This window comes from Oncorhynchus nerka, linkage group LG7 (assembly GCF_034236695.1).
Source record: "Oncorhynchus nerka isolate Pitt River linkage group LG7, Oner_Uvic_2.0, whole genome shotgun sequence".
Classification (NCBI taxonomy): Eukaryota; Metazoa; Chordata; class Actinopteri; order Salmoniformes; family Salmonidae; genus Oncorhynchus; species Oncorhynchus nerka.
The window spans coordinates 1,767,938-1,787,801 of NC_088402.1; the positions used below are offsets into that span (position 1 = coordinate 1,767,938).

Consider the following 19,864-nt stretch of genomic DNA (forward strand, 5'->3'; position numbering starts at 1 on the left):
TAGTCACACACACACACACCGAAAGACAAGCGGTAGTCACACACACACACACACCGAAAGACAAGCGGTAGTCACACACACACACACACGGTACACACAAAGACAAGCGGTAGTCACACACACACACACACCGAAAGACAAGCGGTAGTCACACACACACACACCGAAAGACAAGCGGTAGTCACACACACACCGAAAGACAAGCGGTAGTCACACACACACACCGAAAGACAAGCGGTAGTCACACACACACACACGAAAGACAAGCGCTAGTCAACACACACACAGAAAGACTAGCGGTAGTCACACACACACACAGAAAGACTAGCGGTAGTCACACACACACACACACCGAAAGACTAGCGCTAGTCACACACACACACAGAAAGACAAGCGGTAGTCACACACACACACACACGTGTGAATTTGGGGGGTTTACACATTGTTAAGGCTTTCATGAATCCTCCACCAGGGTTCTTGTAGCTCTTCTAATGGTGTGAAATCAATTCCCTCACCAGAGCTTGTTCGTAAACATGCCCGTCAATGACATCTTCCACGGTGGTTCCTCCCTCCAGGAGTTCAATCATGTGGTTTGGTTCGTCAGCGAGTCCTTTCATCTCAACCGCATTAGGCAGACAATCATAAAGAAGTAGTAGTCAAGTAGTCAAAGTCGCGACTGAGCCGTGGGTCCTGCAACACACGGAGAGAGGACAACCATATGTAGCTGGTAGGCGGACAACAACTTCATTATTACAAATCTCCTTTAAAGAAACCATGCATGCTGCTCCAGTTTCAACTGTTCTGCCTTATTATTATTCGACCATGCTGGTCATTTATGAACATTTGAACATCTTGGCCATGTTCTGTTATAATCTCTACCCGGCACAGCCAGAAGAGGACTGGCCACCCCACATAGCCTGGTTCCTCTCTAGGTTTCTTCCTAGGTTTTGGCCTTTCTAGGGAGTTTTTCCTAGCCACCGTGCTTTTACACCTGCACTGTTTGCTGTTTGGGGTTTTAGGCTGGGTTTCTGTACAGCACTTTGAGATATCAGCTGATGTACGAAGGGCTATATTAATACATTTGATTTGATTTTGAAGCTAGTACGAAAAAAAAACTACTTTACATGAATTTTGTTTTTCTGAAGTAGATGATTAATCTATTGTATTTTCCACCATGCTCGCCGAGACATGGGTTGGACTGTGTATGATGTTTCCCATATTGACCTTAATTCCAGAGGCGTCAGCTTGATCCAAAAGCTGCTTACATCACATGTTGACATAAACAAGCCCCTTTGTAAGGGTGCCTTCAAACCAAAACACATCAACTGGTTGTCTGACGCAGCGAAACACCACTAGGCCTTCCTCCCACAACACACTGCTCTTATTGGACACCATCGTGTTCCTGCTCGTTTTACACATACGTTCGTCCAGTTTGAAGGCACCCTACGGAAAGTGTCAGAATGGCTTCTGCTTACACCAATATCTACCTGTACATGACCATCTGATCATTTATCACTCCAGTGTTAATCTGCAAAATTGTAATTATTCGCCTACCTCCTCATGCCTTTTGCACACATTGTATATAGACTTTTTTTTTTCTCTACTGTGTTATTGACTTGTTAATTGTTTACTCCATGTGTAACTCTGTGTTGTCTGTTCACACTGCTATGCTTTATCTTGGCCAGGTCGCAGTTGCAAATGAGAACTTGTTCTCAACTAGCCTACCTGGTTAAATAAAGGTGTTCTCAACTAGCCTACCTGGTTAAATAAAGGTGTTCTCAACTAGCCTACCTGGTTAAATAAAGGTGTTCTCAACTAGCCTACCTGGTTAAATAAAGGTGTTCTCAACTAGCCTACCTGGTTAAATAAAGGTGAAATAAAAAAAAATAAAAATAAAAATTACATGGACAAGTCTGTAGAAGGCCGTGTCCCGCTATCAGCTAGGATCCCAAGGCGGCTCAGCGTTGAAGTCAAAGCGCTCCCGGTAAAGGGACGCCCCTAGGCCTTCTGGGTAGCAGTTATACCCCTGTAAAGAGAAGAGGGAGCCCTGTGGGGAGAACGGGTACAGGATTTTAAAAAGTTGCTGATTGTTTGTGTTGAAACTGGAAATGTGTGACTCAAAAGCCTAAAGGCTCAGACAAGTCATTAACATAGTCAGCCAGGCGTAACAGCCTGGATAGAGGGTACAGTGTGTTCAGATCTAGTCACTATTGCATAAACCTGGAAACTAATTATATTCATTGACAGATTATACTGATGGTAAAGTCTGTACACATAGCTATGATGAGTGAAATATTTCTGCACCCTAAAATAACCATTTGTTAAGTGACTTTTCCACTACGCAGTGGTGTATGGAAGGATCAATATGTTAGGTACTTAGCTTCAACCCAGTGGTGGTTTAGGTAAATACTGACAAAGTCAAAACATGGCATTCTGTACTCATTTACCGGAGCGCTGTAACCAACTATGTTTAGGAAAACATTTCTTGGGGAGTTTAAGATTCATTTATTGAGGCAGAAAGCTGTTGGATACACATCAATAAAACATACTATTTGCATAATTAAATCAATGTGCTTTGACAAGCAAAGAAATATGAGAGAGAATATGCTGCCATGCAACACAAAACACTATCTAGCAAGTGTTACTTTGGTTCCCAGTAAAGGTGGTATTTTGAATCAGTATCATGGATGACCATGATGAATGGGTAGGATATGAGCAAGCACAGAGAAGAAAATGTAACTAGGTCTGAACCTGTATCTGTACTTTAGACCTAACTCCCAAAACTCCCACTCACCAGCTCAGCAAGCGTTTTGTCAAAATACGTTCATTTGATAACCAAATATCTTAAATTTACTCACGTTGGGCCGGTAGGTACTTCCAAAAAACGTCTAAATATATATATATTTTTAAAACAATTAATCGAAAATATAATATATATATATTATCTACAGCTGCTGTAGCCTTCCGACCTGAGCGTGGCAATCACGAGTCAACCCTGGAAGTGACATTTTCTCGGTTGTTTGTACATTATTATTTATATCTAATTATTTTTTTTAAGTACATACCAGTCGTAACGGGAGTGAATGAAGATAGTTGCTCAGTGAAACTCCATATTTTGTGACCAACGACCGTATTTTGACATACCGCTTGACGAGCTGGGGAGCGAGAGTCTGAACCGGAGCTTTCTGGGCGTTAGAAGTCTAACAGGTCATTGGTTTGTTATCACAACACAGCAAACGAGCAAGGAATGATGTCTGATAAACATTAAGAGGTAATTAGGTAGCTACTTAACATTCATTTGGCTGTCAATGTCCAGAGACACAGCGAAACGTTTTTAAACATTTGACAGTAGTTAGAAGTCGCTTTGGTTTCATGCAGAACGCGGCGCTGTTGCCATTGCGCTAACAAATACACGTAGCTACCAACCAACTAAAACTGTGAAATACATTAATGCGATCATTTATCAAATAGTACCATATTTTGTTCTGCAGGTAAACAATGTGTGCAAATGTTTACAAGAGAGCGCCATTTCCAGATGGAAAGGAAAGCAGGTCGCCCGTGTTGTGGCTAGTTAGCAGTTAGCGCCCTGTTAGCTGGCTAGGACACCGCCCGCCATGTTGCGTTGGCTAGCCAGCTTACTTAGCACCAATTCAATCGAAGTCTTTTTATACTTACGTGAGATAACGGCGAAAATGTTTCGGAAAATCGTCTTCTCTTTTTCGGCGGAATTTTTAAAATGTAGTACACACCACATTAAAAAGAAAGAACAAGGTCTATTTTTGCCATATGTTTGGCTGACGACAGCTCTGTAAATGTATGGCCGTTGTTTCTCTTGGCTACTTGGAGAAGGGGCGGGGTCTGCTTCGCCCTAGCCAATCACGTTTTGCTATTTTTAAAGGAAATGCCAAATATGTATTTCCGAATCAAATAGATTTGTTGCGTGTTTAATCATTGTCATTATATTTGGTGCTAACATATTACTATATACAGACAGGGACTATCATGGGAAAACTGTTTGGAAGATTATTTCACACTCATGAATGTTATGACAATCTACTTGCATTTGCTGTTGAATAAGATTCTGAATCATTTATATAATTATGAACACCAGCAACAGATGCTTCTCACATTGAAACCAATTAACTTGTCCATAGTGTGTGACAAAAGTAAACGCTGACTATTTGTGTCTGATCTCCTATTATTTTATGTGGCTCAGCTGTCACTCTGTCAGTGCAATGCACACATCATGTAAACACACATACTGTACATCAAACAGGAACATATTAGTTTACCTGCTACACTATAGAATCCCATTTCAGCTACCCAAATACCCAAATCCAGTGGTACCAAACTCCAGTTCTACTGTCCCCACAGCTGCACACATTTCTGTTGTAGCCCTGGACAAATGTACCTGATTCAACTCATTGAAGGCCTGATGATGTCTACATGTCTACTGTGGGGGGGTACTCGAGGACCAGAGTTGGGCACCACTGCTCTAATCTAAACTCCCAAACTGTTCTAAATTAATATAGAAATGTTTTTAAGTTCTTTCTTTCACCTGTTTGAAACACAGATCCAGCTTATGCTCCTCACAGAGTGAAATGGTTTAAATTCAAGTTTATTTACAGGGTGAATTATGCATAGTCACAAGATTCGGGGAATATTCAATAGCTGTAAACATTTGGGTGTGACAGTGGGGTGTAACAGTGACATTGGGGTGTAACATTGGGGTGTAACAGTGGGCTGTAACAGTGACAGTGGGGTGTAACAGTGGGGTGTAACAGTGGGGTGTAACAGTGGGGTGTAACAGTGGGCTGTGACAGTGGGGTGTAACAGTGGGCTGTGACAGTGGGGTGTAACAGTGGGGTGTAACAGTGGGCTGTAACAGTGCGCTGTAACAGTGGGCTGTAACAGTGGGCTGTAACAGTGGGGTGTAACAGTGGGGTGTAACAGTGGGGTGTAACAGTGGGGTGTAACAGTGACATTGGGGTGTAACAGTGGGGTGTAACAGTGGGGTGTAACAGTGACAGTGGGGTGTAACAGTGGGGTGTAACAGTGACAGTGGGGTGTAACAGTGGGGTGTAACAGTGACAGTGGGGTGTAACATTGGGGTGTAACAGTGGGGTGTAACAGTGGGGTGTAACAGTGGGGTGTAACTTCCGGGTTGGAGCGATCTGGTCGCATCCGCGCTTCGGTCTGCAGGTTGTATAACTTTTTCATTACATTTCATTATAGTACAGTGGTCTGATTTGTCTAATCTTAGCAATTTCCTCTTAGCTAGCTACATAGTCGTCGTTGTATCAAAGATAATTGCGTAATTATCGTATTTCGTCGTCTCCTATCTGTCGTCTCCTATCTGTCCAACACGTTCACCGTCTACCGTAGCACTGTAGTAACTATCACACTCAACTGAACGTCTTGATTAGTGTAGTGTTAGCTAGCTGCATAGCTAGCTACATAGTTGTCTTTGCTGTCTTCGTATCCAAGATAATTGTGTAGCTTAGAGTGTGGAGTCTTAGAGTGATAATTGCGTTATTATCGTATTTCGTCGCCCTCCTATCTGCCTAGCAGCTAGCCAGCTAGCATACGTTCACCGGCTACCGTAGCACTGTAGTAACTATCACACTCAACTGAACGACTTGATTAGTGTAGTGTTAGCTAGCTACATAGCTAGCTACATAGTTGTCTTTGCTGTCTTCGTATCCAAGATAATTGTGTAGCTTAGAGTGTGGAGTCTTAGAGTGATAATTGCGTTATTATCGTATTTCGTCGCCCTCCTATCTGCCTAGCAGCTAGCCAGCTAGCATACGTTCACCGGCTACCGTAGCACTGTAGTAACTATCACACTCAACCGAACGACTTGATTAGTGTAGTATTAGATAGCTACATAGTTGTCTTTGCTGTCTTCGTATCCAAGATAATTGTGTAGTTTAGAGTGTGTAGTCTTAGAGTGATTATCTTAATTCACCGAGGGTTAGCTAGCCAGCTATTTTGTCGTCCTTAACGAGGAGACACTCCTAGCTAGCCAATAGCCAGCCAACGTCTACTGAATAGAACTTTCGCATTCGGTCGCATTCCGCGTCGCTCCACAGGTAGTATCACTTTTTCATTTCATTTCATTACAGTCCCAACGGTGTGATTTGTTTGATCGTAGCTAGCTACATAGCTAGCTACATAGCCGTCTTTGTTTCAAAGATAATTGTGTAGTCTAGAGCGATTTTCTAGGTTAGCTAGCCAGCTATTGTCGTTCTCCTAACGCAACGTAACGTAACCAACACTGCTAGCTAGCCAGCTAGCTCCCGATAAGCAGCATTGTAGAAACTTCACACTCAACGGTACGACTTGATTAGGTAGTGTCAACAACGCAGCTAGCCTACCCCAGCAGTACTCTATCATTTTAATCATTTTAGTCAATTAGATTCTTGCTACGTAGCTTAACTTTCTGAACATTCGAGACGTGTAGTCCACTTGTCATTCCAATCTCCTCTGCATTAGCGTAGCCTCTTCTCTAGCCTGTCAACTATGTGTCTGTCTATCCCTGTTCTCTCCTCTCTGCACAGACCATACAAACGCTCCACACCGCATGGCCGCAGCCACCCTAATCTGGTGGTCCCAGCGCGCACGACCCACGTGGAGTTCCAGGTCTCGGTAGCCTCTGGAACTGCCGATCTGCGGCCAACAAGGCAGAGTTCATCTCAGCCTATGCCTCCCTCCAGTCCCTCGACTTCTTGGCTCTGACGGAAACATGGATCACCACAGACAACACCGCTACTCCTACTGCTCTCTTTCGTCCGCCCACGTGCTCTCGCACACCCCGAGAGCTTCTGGTCAGCGGGGTGGTGGCACCGGATCCTCATCTCTCCCAAGTGGTCATTCTCTTTCTCCCCTTACCCATGTCTATCGCCTCCTTTGAATTCCATGCTGTCACAGTTACCAGCCCTTTCAAGCTTAACATCCTTATCATTTATCGCCCTCCAGGTTCCCTCGGAGAGTTCATCAATGAGCTTGATGCCTTGATAAGCTCCTTTCCTGAGGACGGCTCACCTCTCACAGTTCTGGGCGACTTTAACCTCCCCCACGTCTACCTTTGACTCATTCCTCTCTGCCTCCTTCTTTCCACTCCTCTCCTCTTTTGACCTCACCCTCTCACCTTCCCCCCTACTCACAAGGCAGGCAATACGCTCGACCTCATCTTTACTAGATGCTGTTCCTCCACTAACCTCATTGCAACTCCCTCCAAGTCTCCGACCACTACCTTGTATCCTTTTCCCTCTCGCTCTCATCCAACACTTCCCACACTGCCCCTACTCGGATGGTATCGCGCCGTCCCAACCTTCGCTCTCTCTCCCCCGCTACTCTCCTCTTCCATCCTATCATCTCTTCCCTCTGCTCAAACCTTCTCCAACCTATCTCCTGATTCTGCCTCCTCAACCCTCCTCTCCTCCCTTTCTGCATCCTTTGACTCTCTATGTCCCCTATCCTCCAGGCCGGCTCGGTCCTCCCTCCCGCTCCGTGGCTCGACGACTCATTGCGAGCTCACAGAACAGGGCTCGGGCAGCCGAGCGGAAATGGAGGAAAACCTCGCCTCCTGCGGACCTGACATCCTTTCACTCCCTCCTCTCTACATTTTCCTCTTCTCTCTCTGCTGCTAAAGCCACTTTCTACCACTCTAAATTCCAAGCATCTGCCTCTAACCCTAGGAAGCTCTTTGCCACCTTCTCCTCCCTCTTGAATCCTCCTCCCCCCCCCTCCTCCTCTCTCTGCAGATGACTTCGTCAACCATTTTGAAAAGAAGGTCGACGACATCCGATCCTCGTTGCTAAGTCAAACGACACCGCTGGTTCTGCTCACACTGCCCTACCCTGTGCTCTGACCTCATTCTCCCTCTCTCTCCAGATGACATCTCGCGTCTTGTGACGGCCGGCCGCCCAACAACCTGCCCGCTTGACCCTATCCCTCCTCTCTTCTCCAGACCATCTCCGGTGACCTTCTCCCTTACCTCACCTCGCTCATCAACTCATCCCTGACCTTTAGGCTACGTCCCTCCCGTCTTCAAGAGAGCGAGAGTTGTACCCCTTCTGAAAAAAACCTACACTCGATCCTCCGATGTCAACAACTACAGACCAGTATCCCTTCTTTCTTTTCTCTCCAAAACTCTTGAACGTGCCGTCCTTGGCCAGCTCTCCGCTATCTCTCTCAGAATGACCTTCTTGATCCAAATCAGTCAGGTTTCAAGACTAGTCATTCAACTGAGACTGCTCTTCTCTGTATCACGGAGGCGCTCCCGCACTGCTAAAGCTAACTCTCTCTCCCTCTGCTCTCATCCTTCTAGACCTATCGGCTGCCTTCGATACTGTGAACCATCAGATCCTCCTCTCCACCCTCTCCGAGTTGGGCATCTCGGCGCGGCCCAGCGCTGGATTGCGTCCTACCTGACAGGTCGCTCCTACCAGGTGGCGTGGCGAGAATCCGTCTCCTCACCATGTGCTCTCACCACTGGTGTCCCCCAGGGCTCTGTTCTAGGCCCTCTCCTATTCTCGCTATACACCAAGTCACTTGGCTCTGTCATAACCTCACATGGTCTCTCCTATCATTGCTATGCAGACGACACACAATTAATTTTCTCCTTTCCCCTTCTGACGACCAGGTGGCGAATCGCATCTCTGCATGTCTGGCAGACATATCAGTGTGGATGACGGATCATCACCTCCAAGCTGAACCTCGGCAAGACGGAGCTGCTCTTCCTCCCGGGAAGGACTGCCCGTTCCATGATCTCGCCTGCATCACGGTTGACAACTCCATTGTGTCCTCGTCCCAGAGCGCTAAGAACCTTGGCGTGATCCTGGACAACACCCTGTCGTTCTCAAATAACATCAAGGCGGTGGCCCGTTCCTGTAGGTTCATGCTCTACAACATCCGCAGAGTACGACCCTGCCTCACACAGGAAGCGGCGCAGGTCCTAATCCAGGCACTTGTCATCTCCCGTCTGATTACTGCAACTCGCTGTTGGCTGGGCTCCCTGCCTGTGCCATTAAACCCCCTACAACTCATCCAGAACGCCGCAGCCCGTCTGGTGTTCAACCTTCCCAAGTTCTCTCACGTCACCCCCGCTCCTCCGCTCTCTCCACTGGCTTCCAGTTGAAGCTCGCATCCGCTACAAGACCATGGTGCTTGCCTACGGAGCTGTGAGGGGAACGCACCTCACTACCTCCAGGCTCTGATCAGGCCCTACACCCAAACAAGGGCACTGCGTTCATCCACCTCTGGCCTGCTCGCTCCCTACCACTGAGGAAGTACAGTTCCCACTCAGCCCAGTCAAAACTGTTCGCTGCTCTGGCCCCCAATGGTGGAACAAACTCCCTCACGACGCCAGGACAGCGGAGTCAATCACCACCTTCCGGAGACACCTGAAACCCCACCTCTTTAAGGAATACCTAGGATAGGATAAAGTAATCCTTCTCCCCCCCCCTTAAAAGACCTAGATGCACTATTGTAAAGTGGCTGTTCCACTGGATGTCATAAGGTGAAAGCACCAATTTGTAAGTCGCTCTGGATAAGAGCGTCTGCTAAATGACTTAAATGTTAAATGTTAAATGTTAACAGTGACAGTGGGGTGTAACAGTGGGGTGTAACAGTGGGGTGTAACAGTGACAGTGGGGTGTAACAGTGGGGTGTAACAGTGGGGTGTAACAGTGACAGTGGGGTGTAACATTGTGGTGTAACAGTGGGGTGTAACAGTGGGGTGTGACAGTGGGGTGTAACAGTGGGGTGTAACAGTGGGGTGTAACAGTGACAGTGGGGTGTAACAGTGGGGTGTAACAGTGACATTGGGGTGTGACAGTGGGGTGTAACAGTGGGCTGTAACAGTGACATTGGGGTGTAACAGTGGGGTGTAACATTGGGGTGTAACAGTGGGGTGTAACAGTGGGGTGTAACAGTGACAGTGGGGGGTGTAACAGTGGGGTGTAACAGTAACAGTGGGTGTGACAGTAACAGTGGGGTGTAAATAGTGGGCTGTAACAGTGGGGTGTAACAGTGACATTGGGGTGTAACAGTGGGGTGTAACATTGGGGTGTAACAGTGGGTGTAACAGGTGTAACAGTGACAGTGGGGTGTAACAGTGGGGTGTAACAGTGGCTGTAACAGTAACAGTGGGGTGTAACAGTAACAGTGGGGTGTAACAGTGGGGGTGTAACAGTGACATTGGGGTGTAACAGTGGGGTGTAACAGTGGGTGTAACAGTGACAGTGGGGTGTAACAGTGGGTGTAACAGTAACAGTGGGGTGTAACAGTGGGTGTAACAGTGACATTGGGGTGTAACAGTGGGCTGTAACAGTGACATTGGGGTGTGACATTGGGGTGTAACATTGGGGTGTAACATTGGGGTGTAACAGTGGGGTGTAACAGTGGGGTGTAACAGTGACATTGGGGTGTAACAGTGACATTGGGGTGTAACATTGGGGTGTAACAGTGACATTGGGGTGTAACAGTGGGGGTGTAACAGTGGGGTGTAACAGTGGTGTAACAGTGACAGTGGGGTGTAACATAAGGGGTGTAACAGTAACAGTGGGGTGTAAATAGTGGGGTGTAACAGTGGGGTGTAACAGTGGGCTGTAACAGTGGGGTGTAACAGTGACATTGGGGTGTAACAGGGTGTAACAGTGACAGCGGGGTGTGACAGTGGGTGTAACAGTGGGCTGTAACAGTGGGGTGTAACAGTGACATTGGGGTGTAACAGTGGGTGTAACAGTGAGGTAATTGCAGTGACATTGGGGTGTAACAGTGGGTAAAATAGTGGGTGTAATATGACATTGGGGTGTAACAGTGACATTGGGGTGTAACATTGGGGTGTAACAGTGACATTGGGGTGTAACATTGGGGTGTAACAGTTGGGTGTAACATTGGGGTGTAACATTGGGGTGTAACATTGGGGTGTAACAGTTGGGTGTGTGACACTCAAACTTTGAACTCCTGTGTTATTTGTTACATCAACACTTTCTCACAGATTAACTTTGTTAAGTGCCCATTTGTTTGGCTTGGTAAAATTCAGGTAAACATTCACTCGAGTGACCCAGTTTTATGTAATTGGTTCTATAAAAATGAAATCCATAACTGGTATAGGGTGACACAGACACAAATTGTGACAAACTGTAGCAGGATGAGAAATGAATCACTTGTTATAGAATAGTTATGGAGTTCGTTTTTATAGAACCAATGTTACACCCCAATGTTACACCCTCAATGTCACTGTTACACCCACTGTTAGCACCCTCACTGTCACTGTTACACCCCACTGTTACACCCCACTATTACACCCCACTGTTACACCCCACTGCTACACCCCACTGTCACTGTTACACCCCACTGTTACACCCCACTGTCACTGTTACACCCCACTGTCACTGTTACACCTCACTGTTACACCCCACTGTCACTGTTACACCCCAATGTTACACCCCAATGTTACACCCCAATGTCACTGTTACACCCCGCTGTCACACCCCACTGTTACACTTCACTGTCACACCCCCACTGTCACACCCCCACTGTTACACCCCACTGCCGGCACCCCAATGTTACACCCACTGTTACACCCTAATGTTACACCCCACTGTTACACCCCACGAAAGCACTTCAATGTTACACCCCACTGTTACAGCACACTGTTACACCCCCACTGTCACTGTTACACCACTGTTACACCCTACTGTTACAGCACACTGTTACACCTTACTGTTACTGTTATACTCCTACTGTTACAGCACACTGTTACACCCCTACTGTTACTGTTATACCCTACTGTTACTGTTATACCCTCACTGTTACAGCACACTGTTAATTTACTGTTACACTTACCGTTACACCCTACTGTTACACCCCGCTGTTATACCCTTTATTGTTATAGCACACTGTTACACTTACTGTTACTGCTATACTTACTGTTACTGTTACATTCCTACTGTTACTGCTATACTTATTGTTAATGTTACACCCTAATAAAGAGCACACTGTTACACTCCTACTGTTACTGTTATACTTACTGTTATACCCTACCAGTTACAGCACACTGTCTACTGTTACAGCACACTTACACTTGCTGTTACACCCTACTGTAACAGTGGGGTGTAAATATGGGGTAGCAGATTGGGGTAACACCAGTGGGCTGTAATATGGGACTACTGTAACAGTGGGGTGTAACAGGTGTGACATTGGGGTGTAACAGTGGGCAGTGACATTGGGTGTGAATAGTAGGCGCAGTGGGGGGTGTAACAGTGGGGTGTAACAGTGACATGGGGTGGGGTGTAACAGTGGGGTGTAATGAGGTAACAGTGGGGTGTAACAGTGACATTGTAACAGTGGGGTGTAACAGTGGGCTGTGTAACAGTGGGCTGTAACAGTGGGCTGTAACAGTGGGGTGTGTAACATTGGGGTGTAACAGTGGGGTGTAACAGTGGGTGTAACAGTGACATTGGGGTGTAACATTGGGGTGTAACAGTGGGGTAACAGTGACAGTGGGGTGTAACAGTGGGGTAACAGTGGGGTGTAACAGTGGGTGTAACAGTGGGGTGTAACAGTGACAGTGGGGTGTAACATTGGGGTGGGGTGTAACAGTGGGGTGACAGTGGGGTGTAACAGTGGGGTGTAACAGTGGGGTGTAACAGTGCGGTGTAACAGTGACAGTGGGGTGTAACATTGGGGTGTAAACATGGGTGTAACAGTGGGGTGTGACAGTGGGTAATAACAGTAACAGTGGGTGTAACAGGTGTAACAGTGGGGTGTAATAGTAACAGTGGGCTGTAACAGTGGGGTGTAACAGTGGGGTGTAACAGTGGGGTGTAAATTATGTGTAACAGTGACATTGGGGTGTAACAGTGGGTGTAATAGTGGGGTGTAACAGACAGTGGGGTGTAACAGTGGGGTAACAGTGGGGTGTAATATGACAGTGGGGTGTAACAGTGGGGTGTAACAGTGGGGTGTAACAGTGACAGTGGGGTGTAACATTGGGGTGTAACAGTGGGGTGTAACAGGTGTGACAGTGGGGTGTACAGTGGTAACAGGTGTAATACAGTGGGGTGTAAGTGGGGTGTAACAGTGACAGGGTAACATTGGGGTGTAAATACAGTGGGTGACAGTGGGGTGTAACAGTAAAATAGTGGGGGTAACAGGGGTGTAACAGTGACAGTGGGGTGTAACATGGGGTAACATATGACATTGGGGTGTGATAGTGGGGTGTAACAGTGGGTTGTAACAGTGACAGTGGGGTGTAACAGTGTAACATTGGGGTAACAGTGGAGTGTAACAGTGGGGTGTAACAGTGATATGGGTGTAACAGTGGCAACAGTAACAGTGGTGTGACAGTGGGGTGTAACAGTGGGTAACAGTGGGTTGTAACAGTGGGTGTTACACCCAATGTTACACCCCACTGTTACACCCCTACTGTTACACCCCAATGTTACACCCCATGTTACACCTACTGTTACAGCACACTGTTACACCCCACTGTCACTGTTACACCACTGTTACACTACTGTTACAGCACACTGTTACACCCTACTGTTACTGTTATACCCTACTGTTACAGCACACTGTTACACCCTACTGTTACTGTTATACCCTACTGTTACTGCGTTATACCCTACTGTTACAGCACACTGTTATACCCTACTGTTACACCCTACTGTTACACCCTACTGTTACACCCTACTGTTACACCACCCTGCTGTTATACCCTGTTGCCGTTACAGCACACTGTTACACCCTACTGTTACTGCCATACCCTTACTGTTACTGTTACACTTACTGTTACACCCTACTGTTACTGTTATACCCTACCGTTACTGTTACACCCTACTGTTACACCCATTGTTACACCCCACTGTTAAGAACTAATGTTATACCCTTCACTGTCACTGTTACATTTCATTGAAATACACTCCTTCACTGTTACACCCCACTGTGACATTTGGGTGTATATATATTGGGGTGTAACATTGGGGTGTAACAGTGACATTGGGTGTAACATTGGGGTAAACAGTTGGGTGTAACATTAGTGTAACATTGGGGTGTAACATTAAAAATAGTTAAAAAGATACCAAACTTGAACCTGTGTTATTTGTTACATCAAATACTTTCCTCATAGACAACTTTGTTAAGTGCCCATTTGTTTGGCTTGGTAAAATTCAGTAAACATTCACTCGAGTGACCCAGTTTTATGTAATTGGTTCTATAAAAATGAAATCCATAACTGGTATAGGGTGACACAGACACAAATTGTGACAAACTGTAGCAGGATGAGAAATAATCACTTGTTATAGAATAGTTATGGAGTTCGTGATAGAACCAATGTTACACCCCAATGTTACACCCCAATGTCACATTACACCCACTTCAGTTACACCCCACTGTCACTGGGCCACTACCCCACTGTTACACCCCACTGTTACACCCCACTGTTACACCCCACTGTCACTGTTACACCCCACCGTTACACCCCACTGTCACCGTTACACCCCACCGTCACTGTTACACCCCAATGTCACCCCAACGTTACACCCCAATGTCACTGTTACATCACTGTTACACCCCATGTCACACCCCACTGTTACACCTCACCGTCACACATCTCACCGTCACACCCAATGTCACTGTCACACCCCACCGTTACACCCTCACTGTCACACCTCACTGTTACACCCTCACTGTCACACCTCACTGTTACACCCACTGTTACACCCCACCGTTACACCCCACAGTCACCAGTTACACCTCACTCGTTACACCTCACTGTCACCACTGTTGCACTCTCACTCAGCCCACTGTTACACTTAATGTTACATTCATGTTACACCCACTGTTACAGTAGGTGTAACAGCAGGGTGTAAGTGCTGTAACAGTAGGGTATAACAGTGTGCTGTAACAGTAGGTATAACAGTAACAGTAGGGTATAAATAGCACAGTAGGTGTAACAGTGGGGTGTAACAGTAACAGTGGGGTGTAACAGTGGGTAACAGTGGGGTGTAACAGTGGGGTGTAACAGTGACAGGTGTAACAGTGGGGTGTGACAGTGGGGTGTAACAGTGGGGTGTAACAGGTGTAACAGTGACAGTGGGTGTAACAGTGGGGTGTAACAGTGACATTGGGGTGTGACAGTGGGTAACAGTGGCTGTAACAGTGACATTGGGGTGTAACAGGTGTAACATTGGGGTGTAACAGTGGGGTGTAACAGTGGGTGTAACAGTGACAGTGGGGTGTAACAGTGGGGTGTAACAGTAACAGTGGGTGTGACAGTAACAGTGGGTGTAACAGTGGGCTGTAACAGTGGGGTGTAACAGTGACATTGGGGTGTAACAGTGACAGGGTGTAACATTGGGGTGTAACAGTGGGGTGTAACAGTGACAGTGGGTGTAACAGTGGGGGGTGTAACAGTGGGGTGTAACAGTGGGGTGTAACAGTAACAGTGGGGTGTAACAGTGGGGTGTAACAGTGACATTGGGGTGTAACAGTGGGTGTAACAGTGGGGTGTAACAGTGACAGTGGGGTGTAACAGTGGGGGTGTAAATAGTAACAGTGGGGTGTAACAGTGGGGTGTAACAGTGACATTGGGGTGTAACAGGGGCTGTAACAGTGACATTGGGGTGTGACATTGGGGTAACATTGGGGTGTAACATTGTGTAACAGTGGGGTGTAACAGTGGGGGTGTAACAGTGACATTGGGGTAACAGTGACATTGGGTGTAACATTGGGGTGTAACAGTGACATTAGTGCAACAGTGGGTGTAACAGTGGGGTGTAACATGGGGTGTAACAGTGACAGTGGGGTGTAACAGTGGGTGTAACAGTAACAGTGGGGTGTAATAGTGGGTGTAACAGTGGGGTGTAACAGTGGGCTGTAACAGTGGGGTGTAACAGTGACATTGGGGTGTAACAGTGGGGTGTAACAGTGACAGCGGGTGACAGTGGGTGTAACAGTGGGCTGTAACAGTGGGTGTAACAGTGACATTGGGGTGTAACAGTGGGGTGTAACAGTGAGGTGTAACAGTGACATTGGGGTGTAACAGTGGGGTGTAACAGTGGGGTGTAACAGTGACATTGGGGTGTAACAGTGACATTGGGGTGTAACATTGGGGTGTAACAGTGACATTGGGGTGTAACATTGGGGTGTAACAGTTGGGTGTAACATTGGGGTGTAACATTGGGGTGTAACATTGGGGTGTAACAGTTGGGTGTGTGACACTCAAACTTTGAACTCCTGTGTTATTTGTTACATCAACACTTTCCTCACAGATTAACTTTGTTAAGTGCCCATTTGTTTGGCTTGGTAAAATTCAGGTAAACATTCACTCGAGTGACCCAGTTTTATGTAATTGGTTCTATAAAAATGAAATCCATAACTGGTATAGGGTGACACAGACACAAATTGTGACAAACTGTAGCAGGATGAGAAATGAATCACTTGTTATAGAATAGTTATGGAGTTCGTTTTTTATAGAACCAATGTTACACCCCAATGTTACACCCCAATGTCACTGTTACACCCCACTGTTACACCCCACTGTCACTGTTACACCCCACTGTTACACCCCACTGTTACACCCCACTGTTACACCCCACTGTCACTGTTACACCCCACTGTTACACCCCACTGTCACTGTTACACCCCACTGTCACTGTTACACCCCAATGTTACACCCCAATGTTACACCCCAATGTTACACCCCAATGTCACTGTTACACCCCGCTGTCACTGTTACACCCCACTGTTACACCCCACTGTCACACCCCACTGTCACACCCCACTGTTACACCCCACTGTTACACCCCAATGTTACACCCCACTGTTACACCCCAATGTTACACCCCACTGTTACACCCCACTGTTACACCCCAATGTTACACCCCACTGTTACAGCACACTGTTACACCCCACTGTCACTGTTACACCCCACTGTTACACCCTACTGTTACAGCACACTGTTACACCCTACTGTTACTGTTATACCCTACTGTTACAGCACACTGTTACACCCTACTGTTACTGTTATACCCTACTGTTACTGTTATACCCTACTGTTACAGCACACTGTTATACCCTACTGTTACACCCTACTGTTACACCCTACTGTTACACCCTACTGTTACACCCTGCTGTTATACCCTGCTGTTACAGCACACTGTTACACCCTACTGTTACTGTTATACCCTACTGTTACTGTTACACCCTACTGTTACACCCTACTGTTACTGTTATACCCTACTGTTACTGTTACACCCTACTGTTACACCCCACTGTTACACCCCACTGTTACACCCCAATGTTACACCCCACTGTCACTGTTACACCCCACTGTTACACCCCACTGTTACACCCCACTGTGACATTTGGGTGTAACAGTGACATTGGGGTGTAACATTGGGGTGTAACAGTGACATTGGGGTGTAACATTGGGGTGTAACAGTTGGGTGTAACATTGGGGTGTAACATTGGGGTGTAACATTGGGGTGTAACAGTTGGGTGTGTGACACTCAAACTTTGAACTCCTGTGTTATTTGTTACATCAACACTTTCCTCACAGATTAACTTTGTTAAGTGCCCATTTGTTTGGCTTGGTAAAATTCAGGTAAACATTCACTCGAGGACCCAGTTTTATGTAATTGGTTCTATAAAAATGAAATCCATAACTGGTATAGGGTGACACAGACACAAATTGTGACAAACTGTAGCAGGATGAGAAATGAATCACTTGTTATAGAATAGTTATGGAGTTCGTTTTTTATAGAACCAATGTTACACCCCAATGTTACACCCCAATGTCACTGTTACACCCCACTGTTACACCCCACTGTCACTGTTACACCCCACTGTTACACCCCACTGTTACACCCCACTGTTACACCCCACTGTCACTGTTACACCCCACTGTTACACCCCACTGTCACTGTTACACCCCACTGTCACTGTTACACCCCAATGTTACACCCCAATGTTACACCCCAATGTCACTGTTACACCCTCGCTGTCACTGTTACACCCCACTGTCACACCACTGTTACACCCACTGTCACACTCACTGTCACACCAATGTCACTGTCACACCCCACTGTTACACCCCACTGTCACACCCACTGTTACACCTGTCACACCCCACTGTTACACCTCACTGTTACACCCCACTGTTACACCCAAACGTCACTGTTACACCACTGTTACACCCCACTGCACTTCACTGTTACACACCCCACTGTCACTGTTAGCCCACTGTTACACCCCACTGTTACAGTAGGGTGTAACAGCAGGGTGTAAGGTGCTGTAACAGTAGGGTATAACAGTGTGCTGTAACAGTAGGGTATAACAGTAACAGTAGGGTATAACAGTAACAGTAGGGTGTAACAGTGGGGTGTAACAGTGGGGTGTAACAGTGGGGTGTAACAGTGGGGTGTAACAGTGACAGTGGGGTGTAACAGTGGGGTGTGACAGGGGGTGTAACAGTGGGGTGTAACAGTGGGGTGTAACAGTGACAGTGGGGTGTAACAGTGGGGTGTAACAGTGACATTGGGGTGTGACAGTGGGGTGTAACAGTGGGCTGTAACAGTGACATTGGGGTGTAACAGTGGGGTGTAACATTGGGGTGTAACAGTGGGGTGTAACAGTGGGGTGTAACAGTGACAGTGGGGTGTAACAGTGGGGTGTAACAGTAACAGTGGGGTGTGACAGTAACAGTGGGGTGTAACAGTGGGCTGTAACAGTGGGGTGTAACAGTGACATTGGGGTGTAACAGTGGGGTGTAACATTGGGGTGTAACAGTGGGGTGTAACAGTGGGGTGTAACAGTGACAGTGGGGTGTAACAGTGGGGTGTAACAGTGGGCTGTAACAGTAACAGTGGGGTGTAACAGTAACAGTGGGGTGTAACAGTGGGGTGTAACAGTGACATTGGGGTGTAACAGTGGGGTGTAACAGTGGGGTGTAACAGTGACAGTGGGGTGTAACAGTGGGGTGTAACAGTAACAGTGGGGTGTAACAGTGGGGTGTAACAGTGACATTGGGGTGTAACAGTGGGCTGTAACAGTGACATTGGGGTGTGACATTGGGGTGTAACATTGGGGTGTAACATTGGGGTGTAACAGTGGGGTGTAACAGTGGGGTGTAACAGTGACATTGGGGTGTAACAGTGACATTGGGGTGTAACATTGGGGTGTAACAGTGACATTGGGGTGTAACAGTGGGGTGTAACAGTGGGGTGTAACAGTGGGGTGTAACAGTGACAGTGGGGTGTAACAGTGGGGTGTAACAGTAACAGTGGGGTGTAACAGTGGGGTGTAACAGTGGGGTGTAACAGTGGGCTGTAACAGTGGGGTGTAACAGTGACATTGGGGTGTAACAGTGGGGTGTAACAGTGACAGCGGGGTGTGACAGTGGGGTGTAACAGTGGGCTGTAACAGTGGGGTGTAACAGTGACATTGGGGTGTAACAGTGGGGTGTAACAGTGAGGTGTAACAGTGACATTGGGGTGTAACAGTGGGGTGTAACAGTGGGGTGTAACAGTGACATTGGGGTGTAACAGTGACATTGGGGTGTAACATTGGGGTGTAACAGTGACATTGGGGTGTAACATTGGGGTGTAACAGTTGGGTGTAACATTGGGGTGTAACATTGGGGTGTAACATTGGGGTGTAACAGTTGGGTGTGTGACACTCAAACTTTGAACTCCTGTGTTATTTGTTACATCAACACTTTCCTCACAGATTAACTTTGTTAAGTGCCCATTTGTTTGGCTTGGTAAAATTCAGGTAAACATTCACTCAGTGACCCAGTTTTATGTAATTGGTTCTATAAAAATGAAATCCATAACTGGTATAGGGTGACACA

The 19,864-nt window shown here is 46.8% G+C and overlaps 1 protein-coding gene across 2 annotated transcripts in view; it reads right to left on the reverse strand.

Annotated features, from left to right (window-relative positions):
- azin1b (antizyme inhibitor 1b) overlaps positions 1–3,848 on the reverse strand; it is a 38,539-nt gene extending 34,691 nt beyond the window's left edge. Inside the window, exons 1-3 of one of the 2 annotated variants that reach the window (XM_065020106.1) lie at positions 3,676–3,848; positions 1,904–2,047; positions 516–690 (exon numbers count right to left, since the gene is read on the reverse strand). In XM_065020106.1, the coding sequence (XP_064876178.1) occupies positions 516–617 (102 nt within the window). In that variant the 5' untranslated portion in view covers positions 618–690; positions 1,904–2,047; positions 3,676–3,848. Of the gene's footprint in view, positions 1–515; positions 691–1,903; positions 2,048–3,065; positions 3,169–3,675 lie in introns of those variants that run through there. The other variant, XM_065020107.1, reaches the window with a different exon arrangement.
- Between the last annotated feature and the right edge of the window lie 16,016 nt (positions 3,849–19,864).